Here is a 19,100-nt window from a genome sequence, read left to right on the forward strand (position 1 = left end):
CAATTTTTACTTTCACAGTATGATAGAGAGCAGAGATGAAGAGATATGACTTTGAATGAGTCAGTGTACAGATTATGCAGGGAAATGGTGTGGAGTTTCAGAATGATGGATGTGTAGAGTAAGTTGGATGGAAGGAAAATTTTATAAGGTGTATATTTATTTTTAGAGGTACCTGTGACATAGTATAATTATTAAAATAACATGTAAGATCACAGTAATAACTTTAATTAATAAAGGTACAGATATTTCATACTAAAACTAATAGTACATCTTCAGTGTCACACAAACAGTTATAGGAATGGAATACAAGTAACAAACATTCGGTGGATCATCACCTATTAAAATTTTAATAGGTGATCCACCAAATGTTTGTTACTTGTATTCCATTCCTATAACTATTTGTGTGACACTGAAGATGTACTATTAGTTTTAGTATGAAATATCTTTATTAATTAAAAGTTATTACTGTGGTCTTAAGTGTTCTTTTAATAATTTATAAGGTGGATGGCTTGCATTTGAATAGATCTTCAATCAGGAGTCTTGCCAGAATGACTATGGAAGGATGACTTTAAAAAGTACTGATGGTAAAGAGAGGAAACAGTTCTAGTTTGGAAGTGCAGAACCAGGTAAACTAGAATGTTTAGTAAACAGGAGAGTGATCACATGATGCTAAATGTATTTTTTTTTTTTTTATGGAGAGCCCATCCACAAGAGGGTAGTCAACCTATAGTACGTTAGTACCGTGGATGGGCAATAAGGAACTTATTCATGTTTGATTTAAAAAGCTGTGGGTTGCATTCCTTGGGAAACATACATCGTGGAAGATTGTTCCAAAGGGCAGCAGTGGAATAAGCGAAGAACAGGAGAAGTTTGTTCTGTGGGTTTGGGGATGAACAGTGAGAGGGTATTGGTTTGCTTTGCTGCTGTATTCATTTTGGACAGATATTTGAGAGTGGGTAGGGAAATTATTGATGCAAACTCTAATGAACAGAGGATATACAAATATTTATAGAAGATGCAGGCTGTGGAGACTGAACACCTATGTGAGAGTGAGTGGAATATATTAGTGAGAGAAGGGCTGTCAATCAATCTAACTGCTGTTTTCTGTACAGAATCCAGTATTTTCAGAGCTCTTAAGGGTATACCATCCCAGATATGGGAACAACATTCAATGCAGATTTGTAATTTCTATAGGATTAGGAACTGTTTGGAGTTAAAGTAATGCTTCAAATGAAAGCTTACTTTTTGGGATGTGTAAAGGAGGAAATATCTGTGATATGTCTGTGCCAAGAGAGATTTGAAGTCAGAATTATTCTGAGAAGGTGAATCTCATCTTGAATACAGATTTGAGTTCTATCGAGGGTAACTTTGGAAGAACACGGCTCTTTTTTGTGGGAAGTAATACAGAGCTGTGTTTTGCTAGCATTGAAGTTGATAATGTTATCCAAACCCCACTGTTGAATATTCTCATTCAACAGTGGGGTTTGGATAACATTTCCACAATTACCACAACCACCAGAGGTTAGAGTTCTGGAGTTGTGGTAATTTGTGCTTTGCAGGATTTGTTGAACGAAAAGAAGGAGTACAATGTGTTGTCATCAGCTGTGTAGTGGATTGGTAGTCAGCTAGAACAGATAGTTTATTTTTGGAAGGGTGGGTGAAAGAACAGAGCCTTGTGTGGTCCAGCATTAGTTTATAGATAGAAGATAGGGAGCTATCCACCACACTTGAAGTGTGCATCTGGCCAGAAGGCTAGCTACCCAATAGCAGAAGTCATGGGTGGAGCAAATGATGAGAGTTATCTTAACAGACCTTTGTGCCAAACTCAGTTTGAGCAACCACTTTAGATTTGCCAAACCCTTCCATGGTTTTGTCCAGAGACAGGTGATATAGGTTAGTAGATCATGTTAATCATCACTGTTGATAAACAGATCCCCTGTTAATCAACAGTGATGCAATCCATACTGCCAGTCATTTATTCAAATGAAATATTCAAAAATCTTTCTTTTAGTGTTAAACGGTGATCAGCATTCATTTTTGAAATTATGGATTCTACAACCATGTTAGAATAACTCTTTTTATTATCCCGACGTTTCAATCTTCATATCAAGATCATCATCTGGAGCATACATAAATATACAAGACAAGCTGCGTTACATTTCAAACTGCAAGCTAGAGAAACAAAGATTTGATCACATGCTACTTAGTGGCATGACCTCCAGGGGAAGGAAAAATATATATATATATTATTATTACATCAAGCTAATTTAATCTTTGGTTACATGAATAAATATTCTTGCTTACAGATGGTTTTCCTTCCAGTAACAGTGATGTCCTATTTCTGTTATTACAATTGTTATTTTTGATTTACAAAAAAAAAAAAAAAAAAAAAAAAAAAAAAAAAAAAAAAAAAAATACAACATGAATAAACTTTCTTATAGATTTTAACAGCTATGTTCTATTTTTCAGTATTAAAGTTATTATGGATTTAGGATCCTGAATTTTCTAGAGTCCTGTTTATAGTTGTTCTTAGAGAGGAAGGATTCGTGGGACGAATATATGCCTTCCGTATGTATGGGATTTTTAGACCATCATTATTACTTAGATTGGGGTGGTTGGTAATGATCTCACAAGCTTCCTTAAATTTGCGTTCATACCATGTTTTAGTGTGATGTAGACAACTAGTGCTTTTTCCAGTCAATTCTATGTAAGGTGTTCAGAGCATGATCAGAAAGGCCAGCTTCACCCTAATTATTATATTTGATGTGTCGTTTATGTTCTTTTTGTCTGATCAGAATTATGCGTCCTGTTTCTCCTATGTATGGTATGTTGCAGGTGCAGTAAATACGGTATACTCCAGGATTGGCCAGTGGAGGGAGAGGGTCTTTTGATGAGTTGAGTAAACTTTTTAATTTTGCAGGAGGTTTAAAGGTGGCTTTGAGGTTGTATTTTTGTAGTACTCTGTTTTTATTTTGTCTGATGTCCCTTTAATGTAGGGAATGGTTATAGTTTTACTGCAGACTGGTTTGTCTTTGTTTTCTATTGAGGTCTTGTAGAGAATTTTGTTAACAGTGTTTTGGCTGTATCCATTATTTTGAAAAGTATTACTGATCACTTTAAATTCGTTTTTCAGTGCCTGTTCACTGGAGCAGATCTTCAGAGCCCTGTTTTTTAGGGTATTGATGACACCTAGTTTTTGTGTTGGGTGGTGGTAGGAGTTTATGTGTATATATTGGCCAGTATGTGTCGGTTTCCAGTAAACAGTGAAGGAAAGATTGCCCGAGGGAAGACATGTGAAAGTGTATCTAGAAAAGGCAGTGTGTTATGTTTTTGAATTTCAATACGTTGACGATGTTTTTGCAATTTGGTCTCATGGCCACTCTATGAGTGGCCATGAGACCAAATCGCAAAAACATCATCAACGTATCTGAGCCAAACTTTGGGTTTTAAAGGGGAGGAACCTAGAGCAAGTTGTTCAAAATGTTCCATATAAAAGTTTATACGGAACATTTTGTTCATTAATTATTTTTGTAAATCAAAAATAACAATTGTAATAATAGAAATAGGACATCACTGTTACTGGAAGGAAAACCATCTGTAAGCAAGAATATTTATTCATGTAACCAAAAATTAAATTAGCTTGATGTAATAATAATTTTTTTTTGTACCCACTAGAGGTCATGCCAGTAAGTAGCACATAATCAAATCTTTGTTTCTCTAGCTTACAGTTTGAAATATAACACAGCTTGTCTTGTATATTTATGTATGCTACAGATGATGATCTTGATATGAAGATCGAAACGTCAGGATAATAAAAAGAGTTATTCTAACACGGTTGTAGAATCCATAATTTCAAAAATGAATGCTGATCACCGTGTAACACTAAAAGAAAGGATTATGATAATTCATGGAGATTCGACCACAAGCAATGCAATTGACTGGCTTTTTTAAAACGATGTAGGGACAGCAATATTATTCCAAATTGCATCAGGCTAAAAATAAAATTCACCTCAGCAAAAGCGCAACGTATATACTTCCTCATGGAGAAAGCACATCTCAGAGAACAAATCCAAGCTTCCAGAAAGAACTTAGCCACTACACAAAACCAGTTACAAAAGGAAAAAACTGAACTTTCAAGCTATGTAAATGCAGATATCTGGATGATCCTGGAAAAGATTACTGACAATACAGTGAACCATCCTCCAAATGAAGAAAGAAACTCTAATTTCCAAATTCCAAAGACTAAAAGATCGAAAGAACCAGCTGCCGTACTCAAATTTCTCCACAACGAACAATAATAACTCAACCACAAGCAAGAATCAACAGGAGCCACCAATCACCGACAGGTAACAATAATATAGTTAACCTATCCGACTACGCTTTAAACAAAGACCAAATCTCGATACTTAACAAAGGTTTAAATTATGTCATAGCACCCAAATCGATAAACAAACTTGAATTTATTTGTAATATTGAAAGAGGCCTAAGATCTATCTCAAATAACATAGCAGAAAAAATACGTTTAGAAACCGCTAGCATCTTAAATCATAACAAAACAGCAACCTAACTCAACACGAAATAACAGCAATAAAATCACTAAAGTCAAATCCGAACATCTTAATAACCAGAGCAGATAAAGGAAGTGCCACTGTTATCTTAAACCGAACCACGTATGTGGAAAAAATGAATCTGCTGGTCTCGGACAATAACACATACAAATTAGTTAACAATAGCCCAACTAATAGAATCAAAAAGAAAACAGAAAATCTACTTAAATACAATTACCACAAGGCCCAAAGATACGGTCAAAAAACTATTTCCACACTACGCTCGGTCCCTGAGAATTCACAAAGAAAACACACCATTAAGGCCTATAGTCGAAGGGATTGATAGCCCGACTGAGCAATTGGCCAAAAAATTAGCAGCAACACTCAAGGAGTTGGTAGGTCATTCCCCCTCATATATCAAAAACACACAACACTTCATAAACGTCATCAAAGACATTACATTGGAAAAAGACGATCTATTAGTCAGTTTTGATGTCTCTGCCCTCTTTACGAATGTCCCAATCAATGACACAATTCTTCTTTTACAGAACAAATTTCCTCCAGATATCATGGCGCTCTTTGCGCAGTATTACATTCTAGTTATTTTGTTTGGCAAAATGCTTTCTACCTACAAAAAGAAGGCACAGCTATGGGCTCGCCATTATCCCCCCCGATTGCTAACTTTCATATGGAACATTTTGAACAACTTGCTCTAGGTTCCTACCCTTTAAAACCCAAAGTTTGGCTCAGATACATTGACAATGTTTTTGCGATGTGGTCTCATAGCCGCCAGACACTAGACACTTTCCTTAGTCACTCTACAAGACCTCAATAAAAAACAAAGACAAACCAGTCTACAGTAAAACTATAACCATTCCCTACATTAAAGGGATCTCAGAAAAAATAAAAACAGAGTACTACAAAAATACAACCTCAAAGCCACCTTTAAACCTCCTGCAAAATTAAAAAGTTTACTCAACTCATCCAAAGACCCTCTCCCTCCACTGGCCCATCCTGGAGTATACTGTATTTACTGCACCTGCAACATACCATACATAGGAGAAACAGGACGCATAATTCCGATCAGACAAAAAGAACATAAACGACACATCAAATATAATAATTAGGGTGAAGCTGGCCTTTCTGGTCATGCTCTGAACACCTTACATAGAATTGACTGGAAAAGCACTAGTTGTCTACATCACACTAAAACATGGTATGAACACAAATTTAAGGAAGCTTGTGAGATCATTATCAACCACCCCAATCTAAGTAATAATGATGGTCTAAAAATCCCATACATATGGAAGGCATATATTCATCCCACGGATCCTTCCTCTCTAAAAACAACTATAAACAGGAATCTAGAAAATCCAGGATCCTAAATCCATAATAACAACTTTAATACTAAAAAATAGGACATCACTGTTAAAATCTATAAGAAAGTTTATTCATGTTGTAATTTATAAATTATTTATTAAATTTTTTTTTTTTTTTTGTAAATCAAAAATAACAATTGTAATAATGGAAATAGGACATCACTGTTACTGGAAGGAAAACCATCTGTAAGCAAGAATATTTATTCATGTAACCAAAAATTAAATTAGCTTGATGTAATAATAATTTTTTTTTCCCCACTAGAGGTCATGCCAGTAAGTAGCATGTGATCAAATCTTTGTTTCTCTAGCTTACAGTTTGAAATGTAACGCAGCTTGTCTATTATATTTATGTATGCTCCAGATGATGATCTTGAAATAAAGATCAAAACGTCGGGATAATAAAAAGAGTTATTCTAACATGGTTGTAGAATCCATAATTTCAAAAATGAAATATTCAAAAACTATCATGAAATATTTAAAAATCATTAAAGATTTTAATTAAAAACTTTTATAAGTAATATTCAGTTAGCTATATTTTATTCAAAGAATATAAAAAAAATTAACCTGTTTCTAGCTTTGGTCTTTCATATGATGGTTTGGGTTTTTCTATTTCCTCAAAGGAATGAGCAGACTGCAAATGAAATACAAGTACTATGCAATAAATTAAAAAAAAAAAAAGCAGCCATAAATATAGAAATTGATAATTAAGAGAGTATAACAACTCAGGTATGCAATTCATTATATTTTTAATTAATATATTTGTATATTTTTTTTTCACTTGGTTATAATATAAATTACACTAAGCAAGAAATTATATTCTTGTTTAATGCTTTACCCAAGTGCACACAAACAAAGTTTGTATGTGAAGATCTTCAGGACTAAGCTACTTGTATATCAAGGCTAATGACTTCCCATTAATTGCCTTAGTATCATATAACACAAAGAATGCATCCTTTAGGATATGTATAATGTTATATATTATGGGAAGGGCCACTACCCAGACCAGTTTCAACCTTCATTGAGGAGTCTGTGGGACTCCTCAATGAAGGTTGAGGAGTCATCAGTGGGAGTCTGACCCAGGAGAGATACCTTGGTATAATACAGAAATCATATATTTCTTATATGCAAGTAGTGAAAAGGTGTGTCACCTTATAAACCAACAATCATCCATGCAAGAGATTTTAATCACATAAGCAATTAGCAAAATGGAGACACTGCACAACTGGTTTATACAGATGATATGGTATCAATTGAGTTTTCACTGCTTTGTTTTCCTGTTTGGCCTAATATCACACCAAGAAGGGTGAAGATAAATATCATAAACACAAAAGCACTGTTATGTTTGTTATGTAGGCCAGACAGGAAGATCTGGAGAGATCCGCATATCTGAACACATAAAAGGCTTTAAAAAAAGAAGAGATCATAAATCAGGAATGGCATTCCACACAAGCACTACTGGCCATCAAGTACTCTGGCAACAAACAAAAATGTCATATATTGATGATAACTGTTTCACAAGAAAATTTAAAGAAGCCTCACAAATGCTTGGGATCCCTACAGAATGCAATAAAAAATCAAGGCTTAATTTTACATCAAGTATGGTCTGCTTTCATCAAAAAAAAATTAATTGCCACAGAACCAGAATATAATAAGCATGATATCACAGAATGTGATGGCAACAACTAGCATTGTTCCAACACACAATACAGTAATGAATTTATCATTTCTATTCTGGTTTAAAAATTATTTAATAGTTGTGAAGTTATCAAAAGCATTTAAAATGGATAATTAATCGTTGATAGGCTTTTGTTGTGTAAAACGTTTATGTACCACTACCACTGATGATGTACATCTTACGACGCACAAAATGTGTTCGGTTTTGATTGCTTATTTTTAATAAACTCCTTATTTATATTACAATGTGGTCTCAATACCGAAAACTTCCTGCATCAATCAAGAATTGTCCAATTTAAAAAGGTTTATGCTTTATAAACTTCTGATAGACATCGGAGATGATTTCAAGAATAAAGAACATGTGAAGTCTAGTAGCTAATTATAAAAACTGATTTATTAGTTTAAAATTATTCCATGTCATGTAACTTGTGATACATTTATACATGATATCAAAAAAAAAAAAAAAAAAAAAAAGTTCATCATCACTACATCATCAATTTCCTGATATACAGGGTGTTCGGGATAAATTTGACAGTTTCGTAAGGAAAAAGAAAATCTTCTTTGTATCTATTAAATTTAATGAATTGACAAAAAACATTACAGGCAGAGTTAATTACAATACTATCAACAAGATTTACTCAAAATAACCACCATTAGCATCGATCACAGCTACAATCCTGCTTCGGAACCTCGAACAAGCTGATGCTACAGTCTCCCTGGGAAGGGCCGCAAAAACTGTTTTAATTTTATCCATTAACTGGGCTTTTGTATTACTGGAAGTGCGATTGGTGTCTTTTTCAACTGCGCCCCATACAAAATAATCCATGGGGTTAAGGTCTGGGGAGTTTGGAGGCCAAACATTTGGACTGGTGAAGTCGTAGAAATTTTCAGACAACCATTTTTGACTTTTCCCAGAGGTGTGGCAAGGGGCCGAATCCTGCTGCCATACATACGGCCTACCATTGGCTACCCTTGTTATCCAGGGCTTGACTACAGTGTTTAGCAACTCCACGGAGCCATCTGAATTCCAATGCCAGGGATCTTCAACACCTGTTCCTGCAGATTTGCGAGGAATTCTGCTGTACGAACGCAATCAGATCGTCTGCTAGGGATCTTTCTTCTTGCTACATCCTCGTAGTCACCATTGCAAGTCTCTAGTTCATGCCCGATTGTTTTTACTGTATTCAGGGAGCATTGGGCAGCAGTCGAAATATCCTTATTTTGATGGCCGGCACGAATCATCATGATACAAGTTATTCTCTTCCATGATTCAGGTGGGTTCCAGCTATCCATCCTTTCTGACATCTTGTATATGAATGAAGAAGGGTCCAACCTTTTAAATGAAGAGAAGTGTGTGTTAATACGTGTAACTTACGGAAAAATATAATTAATTATAAATATGTCAAATTTATCCCGAACACCCTGTATATATATCCTCAAGGGGCGTTCAGGTTACTATGATAGCACTACATTATTATTATTATTAATCTCCTATCAAATATTTTCCTCCAAATCAATCTATTACTTGTGGTGAGCAGTCTAATATTGACATATCTAATATTTCATGCTTCTAAGGCACTTCTGACCGAATCAATCCATCTAGACCTTGGTCTTCCTCTGGTCTCTTTCCTGCCATCTTGGCATCAAACATCTGTTTTGCTAACTTTCTTCTTCACCCATACCACCTTAGATTAGTTCTGCTGACACATTCTTGAATGCTAATAATGTCAAGTTCCTTTCTAATATCTTCATTTTTAATATGATCCTCCCACTAATGCAATCAGTTCACTCCCCCTAATTTTTCTCACAACCTTCATATCTGTGGTCTCTGGTCTTTCATCAAGTGCTTTATTTCTAACCCAACTCTCAGATCCATAACTTAAAAGTGGTTTAAACACTATCTTATATACTGCTAGTTTGGTGTTTTGGCTAATTTCTCTCTTATTCCATATAAATTTATTCAGCTGGCTACCCCCATACCAGTTTAGCTTATTCTGTTGTCTATTTCCAGATTTAACCTGCATCTTCAGTAAAAACTGTGCCTAAATAGCCGAAATATTTTACTTGTTCTATAGTATCTCGATTCAGAAAATTGCAAAAGGTTTTTATGCTCCTGCCTATTTTCATAGTTTTGGTCTTTATATTGATGATTTTCATTCCGAATGTCTTATAACTGGTTATTCAATTTAGTTAGTGAATTCTACAGACTTACATTAGACGTGTTTAGGAGTACAACATCTGAATAAGAGCTAAGTTTGACATCTCCAATTCTAATATCAGGCTTGATGCCACTTTCTTTCATAACTATAACACAACAGATATGAAAGGTCTGTTGGAAGAAGCGAGAAAGAAATATGACAGAGTCAAAATTGTAGGATTACTACCCAGATATGACAGTACTGAATTAAGAAGGAGGGCGATGATAGCGAATGATTTCATGTGCAGGCTGTGTAGAAGATACGGATGAGTTTTTAGATGTGTGGGGTGTGTTTGATAGCAGAAAAGACTTGTATAAGAAGGATGACCTGCACTTGAATTCATTTGGCATCAGAAGCATGGAAAAATTACTTCTTGTTATGAGACCTAATGTCAGGGAAACTAGATCATCAAGGGAGGAAATGGGAAAAATATGTGTGAAAGTTCAGCTATGATATGCAAACATAATAAAGATATGACGAACATGGATATGTATGTGGCAAAGCGGTGGAAAAATATGCTTTGGGTTTGGACCTTTTAAGTGTGGGAAGGGAAAAGAGAAAATTCTAGAACAAGCCCAAATAGATTGCATATAATTTGCCATTTGTCTATACACAAATGGCAAGAGCATTAGAAAAAAAGGGAATGAGTTCGTTGCTTCATTGAATACGATGTGGCCTAAGATTGTTGGCATTAGTGAAACCTGCTATCAGAATCAGATATGGTAAGTGGGAGCAAGTGTAATGGGGATACTATTTTTAGGAATGACAGAAGAGATAGGAGAGGAAGAGGAATGCTACTAATGATATTAGATGACTTAAGACCAGTTAAGGTAGAAACACAAGAAAACAATGATGGTAACAATGTCCCATGTAGCAGTGGATTTGAGTCTATTTAATGTGAAGTTGAGGTTAACAGAATGAAATATATGGTGGAGTGTTGCTACAGACCTGACGGCTCAGTTGCAGAGGACGAAGAAATGTATCGATAATTTAGCCTTATGGGTATCAAACGAATGATCATTCTGGGTGCCTTTAATTTTCCAAACATTGATTGGGTAGAAGAGAAATCTTATGATAAGAAAGAAGTGGAATTTATTGAATTGTTGTGAGACAACTTTCTCAAGCAGAATGTGAAAGAAGGAACTCAAGGTCAAAGAATGTTGGATTTGCTCATAGCATCAGAAGGGGTTAAGATTCTCTGTTAAGAATATGGCTATTTTGTCACGATCACTGTCACCAATTGGTGACAGTGATCATGCTGTACTTTCTTGGGAAGTATCTAATTGTATTGATGCTCCAATTAAAACAGGTTACATGCTGAACTACAAAACTGGAAATTATGATCAACTAAGAGAATACTATCTTTGGTCCCATGATATCAGTTACTGAATGGGAAAAATATCAGCAATGCATGGGAATCTTTGAAAAAGTGCTTAAATGATGCGGTATCTGAATGTATTCCTAGTGTTCGAAGAATAAATAAGTTGGGAGTGAAATGGATGTGCAACCCTATTAAGCAAGGGATCCACAAGACGAAGATGATGTGGAAGGAATATTCTAAGAATAAGAGTGAGTGGAGTTATGAAATATAAAAAGCTCAGGCCAGAAAAGTAACGAGTATTGTGAGGAAAGCTAAATCGGAGTATGAAAAGAAATTGGCCATGCAAGCTAAAGGCAATCTAAAATAATTTTATCATTATGCTGCAAGAAAAAGAAAGAATGAATGTGGAAGAATAACTTTATTGAATGCAGATGGTACTCAAATGTCGGAAGATAATGAGATTGTTCAGTTAATGAGTGTTCACTTTGCTATGATATATCAACCAGATGTATGTAACATGATGCACAGTGCTACTGCTACATTGGATGAAGAGTTAGAAGTTGATGAAAATGAAGCTGAAGAGCTGTTGCATAACCTGGATAAGAATTTGTCTACAGGGACAGATGGAATATCAGCCTGTTTGCTAAAGTAATGTTAAACCAATTGGCTACACCTTTCACACGTTTGTATAACTTGAGTCTCTACTCAGGAATGATACAAATATGTGAAAGGTGTAGCCAATTTGAAATTAAAAAATAGTATCAGTAGTGTACCTCGCATACAGAAGCAAGGAACAGCTGGATTTACTAAAGGGAGGTCATCATGTTTTAGCAATTTGCTTATAACAATGTTACGGCTGAGTTGGATAAAGGAAATCGATACACTATGATAATGTTGGATTTTTCTAAGGCGTTTCATAGGATATCACACAAAAGGCTGTTGCATAAACTGGAGAATGTGATTGGAATATAAACTCTTCACTTTGATAAGGGGGATGGTTGACAGACAGATATCAAAAAGCAGTATACAGTGGGTGCGAATCTGCCAGATTTAAGGTGATCAGTAGTGTACCTCAGGGATCAGTTCTCAGGCCATTATTGTTCAATCTATACATTAATGACATCAGGCAGGATCTAACATCAGATGTGCAATTGTTTGCCGATGATGCAAAGATAGGCAGGACAATCGGGGATGGTACTGATATTCAGCAATTACAAAATGAATTGAATAGACTGGAAATTTGGGCAAACAAAAATGACTATCATTTATTGTTAGTAAGTGTAAAGTAATGCACTTTGGCATGATTAGAGTTCCAGCAGCATAATTATATTAGTGGGTTATGCTACAAGAAACTGAAGAGGAAAGGGATCTTTGCATATTGGTGGATAGGAATTTAAAGTTCAAAGGTCACATAGCAAAAGTTGCATATACAACTCAGAGGATAATTGCGATGTTGAAATGAACCTTGACATGTAAGGATAAGGAAGTCATTTTGCTCTTTATAAGGCTTTGATAAGACCACATCTGATTATAGCATGCAGATGTGGTCTCCCAGGTTCCAATGAGATATAAAAGCTGTGGAAAGGGTGCAAAGAAGAGTTACAAAGATTATATCCTTGTAACTCTTGTGGGAATTAGATTATGAGGACAGACTGTGGGTATGTGGATTGTACACTCTGGGTAACAGGAGAAAGAGGGGTGATATGATAAAGATCTATAAACTTTTGAATGGATATTATAGGATATCAACTAATGAAATTTTTCGTTATATGGCAGGTGGGGGAGAAAACACAGGGCATCCATGGAAGTTGAGTTTGTTCATAGTCAAGAAAGGGGTAAGAGCTAGATTTTTCTCCCACAGAGAGCAGTGGGTGATTGGAATAATTTGCCCTTAGGGGTAGTGACTGCATCCAATGTGAATGAATTTAAGGGAAGGTATGATAACTGGTTTGGATGATTTATAGCCTCCCTTGATGAGTCATTGACTCCCTGGAGGTCTTAGATAATAATAATAATAATGTAATTCATATACATAACGAATAAGAGTGGAGATAATGAGCATCCTTGTCTTACCCCTAATATTACATTAAATCATCTTCCAGTAATTACTTCAATTCTAAATGCTGACTGACAACTTAAATACAGACTATGTATTGCTCTGTATAATGTTCCATTCACCCAATATAATTGTAGTGTTTTGAAAAGCTTTTCTCTGGGCTCCTTGTCATATGCGTTTTTCAAATCTACAAAATTAAAGTACAGATCCTTGTCATATTCCCACATTTTCTCAACTATTTGTCATAAAATAAAAATCTGATCTTGACAACCTCTATTTGACCTGAACTTTTTTTTTTATTTTTTATTTTTATAGATGGGTACCATGAGAGCTCTACTCCAGTCATTGAGAATTTGACTCTAAAAAGCCCTCTGAATTATGCAAGAGTAGCCATTGCAAAACTTTTATACCTCCATAATTAAGCATTTCTGGTTGAATATCATCTACTCCAGCTGCCTTTCCATATTTCAAGTTTTTGACGGCTTTTTTCTACCTCAAGTATTGATATGTACTACTCTTTGCATTCCTCTTGAAAATTTTCTAGTATGGTTCTGTCACTGCTTGGTTCATTTAACAGTCTTTCAAAGTAATTACTCCAGACATCCAGGATATCCTTATCTTCAGTTTTCATGTCACCTGTATTACCTTTGAATCCTCTAATAGCACTTTTTCCTCCATTTCTAAGTTTTTTCAATAGCCTACAAAATACTTTGCCACCTTCCTGATATTTTACAGATCACTTAATTCTCTTACATTTTTCTCTGTATTCTTTTAGGGCATCTGCTGACTTATTTGCTAAGGACTTTTGGTATGTTTTCTTCTTTTCCAGGACAGAGTACTTCTTTAACTTCTTGTGTCCACCATGGTTTTCTTATTTTTCTATCCTTGCAGAAAACTTTGCCACATACCTCCTAGCTGAATCCATCAATGTCTTCTTCAGAGTTTGCCACTGAGACTCCAAGGTTTGGTTCTTGTTTTCAATTTGTTTCATTTTTTCTTCAATAACGTTTGTATAGTCAAGCCTACAATTTACTTGTAAAAGCTGCTCAACTTTAATTCTTTTTATTGCTTTCTTACTGATCTTTTTCAAAGTGGATTACCTTGATGGACCTGTGATTTCATTTACGATTTCTCCATGACTGCAGGTCATAAAGAGTCAGCTATTTCTGTCTCGGGCCTTTCTTCTCCATTTTCTTCCAACTTTCTTAATCATTGGATCTTTCCATTAAGGCTGGTCTTTCAGGTTTCCTTTTGGTATCTCTCAGATACCAATTTGTTACTGACTGTCCATCTGTTGTCTCTCATTCTGTCAAGATGTCCTCCCCATCTACTTCTGTTGTAGATTGCTTTTATTTCATCTTTGAGTCCAGACTTCTTCCTGATTTCTGTGTGTCTTAGGTGGTTTATTTTATTTATAATCCACATTCTTCTTTCTATTGCACATTGAGTTGTTATTAAGCTTTGTTCTTCTTTTAAAGTTGTATTCCATGTTTCACTGCCATAAATTAATGCTGGTAAGATGTGACTATTGAAAAGATGGGCTCTTATTTCTATATCTATGTTTTGGTTGGTGATTGTTGATTTTATTTTGTTGAAGGCTATCCAAGCAGCTCTTTTTCGACTTGCTATTTCATTTGATATGTCATTATTCACTTGGTTATACTATAAATTAAAGATACCAAGAAATTATATTATAAACTTGGTTTAATCTTTTATCCAAGTTCTAAGCAAACAAAGTTTGCACCTGAAATATAATCAGGGCAGGGCAACTTGTATACAGAGGTTAATGACTTCAGATCACTTTCCTTAGTATCCCATTATGAAAAGGGTCACTACCCAGACAGACTGGTTTCGACCTTTATTGGGGTCTTGTCAGTGGGAGCCAGACCCAGTACTAAGGTTGAAGTAATGCAGAAGTCATATTTTCATATATGAGTTGCCAAAAGATGTCACACCTAATTATTAAAATACTCTGGATTAGAGATAGGTGTTGGAAGTTTTTCCACTTGATTATACTATAAATTAAAGATACCAAGAAATTATATACTCTATATATACGAATTGCCCTGTCCTGATTATATTTCAGGTACAAACTTTGTTTGCTTACACTTGGATAAAGGATTAAACCAAGTATATAATTTCATGTTATCTTTAATGTCGTTATTCATTTTTATGGACTGTCCAAGGTAGATGTAATCGTCAACTTTTTTGATGGTGTAGGATTCTAGAGTGATTGTATAATCTTTAGAATATTCGTTTTTCATCCATCTTGTTTTGTCTTGATGTATTTCCAAATTGATTTTTTTGGCAGTTTTTCAATCAGGATTGTTGTACCTTCTTTGTAGATATCTTTTATGAGCTGGATGTACGCTATTTCTACTCCTTGTTCTATTAAAGCTTGGAATACTGCATTATGTTCAACAGCATCAAATGCCTTTTTAAAATCTATAAAAAGAAGACAAAGTGGAATCTGGTATTCTTTGCATCTTTCTGTTAGTTGAGTAATAGTTTGAATGTGATGTGTTGTCGAAAAGCCTTTCTTGAAACAGGCCTGTTCTTTGCAGCTATTTTTGTTGATGGAGGTGTGTATTGTTTAGGATGACTCTGGCAAATATTTTGTGTGTGTGTGTATGATAATAGATAGATGGGTCTGTAATTACTGATATCTTCTTTATTACTTTTTTATGCAGAATTAAGGTCTTTGATATTTTCCATTCAGTAGGTGCTTTCCTTAATTTTATATATTGAGTAAATCTTTCTGCTAGAGCTTTGAGTACTTGTCCACCCATTTTTAATTAATCAGATTTTATACTGTCAATTCCTGGTGATCGGTCATTTTTCATATGGTGGATAGCCATTTTTCATATGGTGGATAGCCATTTTTACTTCTTCAGGCTAGACAAATGGTATTTCCAAATTTTCATATGGTACTGGAGCTGTGACTACCTGTTTAGTTGAGTCAAGGTTCTCATAAAACGATTTTATTATTTTTTCCATGTCACCTCTGTTTGTGTGTCTGTTTCCTTGATTGTCTGTGAAGGCTGATGGTAGTGGTTGCTTTACTTATTTTTTCTACTTTTTTTACAGTACTGCAGAGCCTAGCTGCTTCTGCCAATTTTGTCATTCTATATATATTATAGTCGTCTTTGATGTTCTGCCTCAGTTGTTTATAGATAATTTTATATTCTAAACAGTCTTTTCCTGTATCTTTCAGTATTCTTCTTTGCTTCACTAGTTCTACTGTTCTTGCTGATAGGCATTCCCTGGTCTTCATAGAAGTCTTTCTTTGCAGTTCAATAAATGATTATTCAAGTTTATTAAATCTTTGTCAATGTAGTTTTTTTAATTTCCAGTAGGTTTCTTCCTCATTTTTTCTAAATTCTTCTGAGTTTATCTGTTTTGAGCATTTTTTATGGTTGGACTGGGCTCGTATGCATTCTTCATTTTTTTTTATGTAGTTTGAGGGTGGCTCTTATTGGACAGTAGTCTGAATGAATATCGCAGTAGATTATTCCAATGACTTCAACATTTTTTTACTATTCTTTTGCAATTTGTTAGAATGAAATCAATTTCATTTCTTGTCTCTCCATTTGGGGATTGCCAAATTGATCTTTTTCCAGTTCTCTTTTTAAAAAACTATTCATAACGTAAAGCCTTTCTGCTTCAACAAATTCTGCCAGGAGTTCATCTCGTTCATATCTTTCCCCTTTCGGTCCTATGTATTTCAAAGTGATATCTGTTTTTATACTGCATAGTACTAAGTAATGGTCAGTTATAATTCCAAATCATCTGTACACTCTATCCTGAACCAGCATAAAGATATCACTATCAACAATGATGTAACCAATGAGGCTATTTTTATTTCTTGTTTTCTCTCCATGTGAATTTATGCACATTTTTATGTTGAAACATGGTGTTAGTAATGACTAATCTGTATCCTGAACAGAAGTGCAGTAAGTACTTACCATTATTATTAGCTTTGCCCTTTTCCCCAAATTTTCCTATACATTTGGTAGGATTCATTTTCTACTCTACTATTCATGTCTTCAAAACAAAGACTACTATTTTCATTTTTTATGACAGCAGAAAATTCCTCCATTTCTTCTTTAGAAAAACCTTCTGTGGGAACCATAGACACAAATAAGTTTCGTTGTCCATGTCCCCAATTTGAAGTTTACCCACATAACTACTTAAAACTGCCTTCCAATCAAGAAGCTTATCTTCATGTTTGGCATTGAATGCTATTGCTACTCCTCTGAAAATACCAGCCTATACTTATTATTTAGTAAGATCTCACTTGTTTTTGTCTTCTTTGTCTCAGTGATTCCAATTATGTCGACATGGTGTTTTTCCAATTCTTCTGCAAGTTCTAGTCCCTTTCCATTAATACTCCACATATTGATGGTTACTATCTTCATTTTTTCTGTATGTTGGGTTTATTCTTCTTCTTCTTCTAGATTTTGAGTTGCAGCATGCTCCAGTAGCTGGCTTTTCACTATTTGCCATGGATCCCTGACGAAAACAGTGGGGGGGGTTAACCAGGTGATGGCCCAGTCGGTATGAAATCTCGTCATGTTGTACCATCATATGCATTTGTGATTTAAGCAAATAGAGAGTACAATTTGGTTGACTATGTCCCCAAACTGCCAGTCCATCCTTACTCGTTCAGTACCCAGTAAATACCTACTAACAGAGAGCACTAGGGAACAGTGGGGAATGACCATTAGGTCAGAATCCCAGTTGGTTCTCCAAATTCCTGAAAGGCAATGTGGAGAACCAACTTTTATAATAAACTGCTATATCAGACTTTTATAATAGACTGCTGAAGATTGCAAGCAACCTGAACATCTCGAATGAGGACAAGTCCCATTTAGACTGGGCTTATAACCAACTTGGAGGAATGCTACCAGGTGGTAAAAGAAAGAGAGCAAATGCTAGGAGACATTCATCCCACAATTGCCACCAGATTCGTCAACCTTATTAAAGAGGGGAAAGAAACGAGTGATCACCTGGATACTGAGAAAGCAGGTCGCGAACGGAAGGAAAAACACAAAAATCTAAAAGGGAGAGAGGGAGATAGAGTCGAACCTATCAATCAAATATCGGCAAGCAATTTAAATCAGAGTGAGGTTCGATCCATTATGAAACAGGAGGTCGAGCGATTGCAACAACCTGTGATGGAATGCCTCGACAAGGTGCTTAGCCATCTGACAACAGCCTCTACAAAAGACTTCATGTCCTCCAAATGAAAAAATCACAGAGTTAATTCATAAGGAGATTGAAAGAATACAACAGCCTTTACTTGATAAATTAGACACTGTGATGCAGAAGCTGGCAGGAATATCTACTCGAGATCTTGAAGAATCGCCCTTGACCTCGGAAAGGGGCACTGAGAGAACTGATAGGGGAAGAGTATGTTTCACTTGCAACAGAATTGGGCAGTTTACCCGCGATTGTTACATTAACAAAGGGCGCTCCAAGAGGAATTGTCAGAAAGAATCGAGATCTCACATATATGTCAATCAAACCCGTAGAAAAGGTCCACGATATCAAAGACAGTCGTTTGGGTTAATGGCAGAAGGAAAGATTTGTGGGAAAGACTTCAGAGCTTTAGTAGATACTGGCTCCCAAACCTCAATCATTTCGGAAAGGTACTTCAGGGAACTCGAGCCCTATGTGAGGAAGAGGGTCATATGCTTTAAGAAACCTATCAGACTGTCAGGAATATCCCCTGCATCAATTTTTGCATCCAAGAGGGTAAGATTGAAGATAATATTACCAGAACACAACATGTGTGTTTAGCATTAGTTCTTAGTCCTGCCCAGGACTTCTCTACCACACATGGAGCTGATACTTGGAGATGATTTCCTGAACAAATACCAGTTCTCGTGTAATTACACCAGAAGGGAAATGACTCTCCTTGGA

At 35.4% G+C, this 19,100-nt stretch overlaps 1 protein-coding gene across 2 annotated transcripts in view; it reads right to left on the minus strand.

The window, feature by feature from the left end:
* The window catches only part of Cortactin (cortactin), a 280,366-nt gene that overhangs the window by 124,659 nt on the left and 136,607 nt on the right, over positions 1-19,100 (minus strand). For both annotated transcript variants that reach the window (XM_090405825.1, XM_090405824.1), the window contains exon 9: positions 6,491-6,557. In XM_090405825.1, the coding sequence (XP_090261951.1) occupies positions 6,491-6,557 (67 nt within the window). The remainder of the gene's footprint in view (positions 1-6,490; positions 6,558-19,100) is intronic.

This window comes from Typopeltis vanoorti, chromosome 15, assembly GCF_054136105.1.
Source record: "Typopeltis vanoorti isolate ZY-2024b chromosome 15, IOZ_Tvanoo_1.0, whole genome shotgun sequence".
Classification (NCBI taxonomy): domain Eukaryota; kingdom Metazoa; phylum Arthropoda; class Arachnida; order Uropygi; family Thelyphonidae; genus Typopeltis; species Typopeltis vanoorti.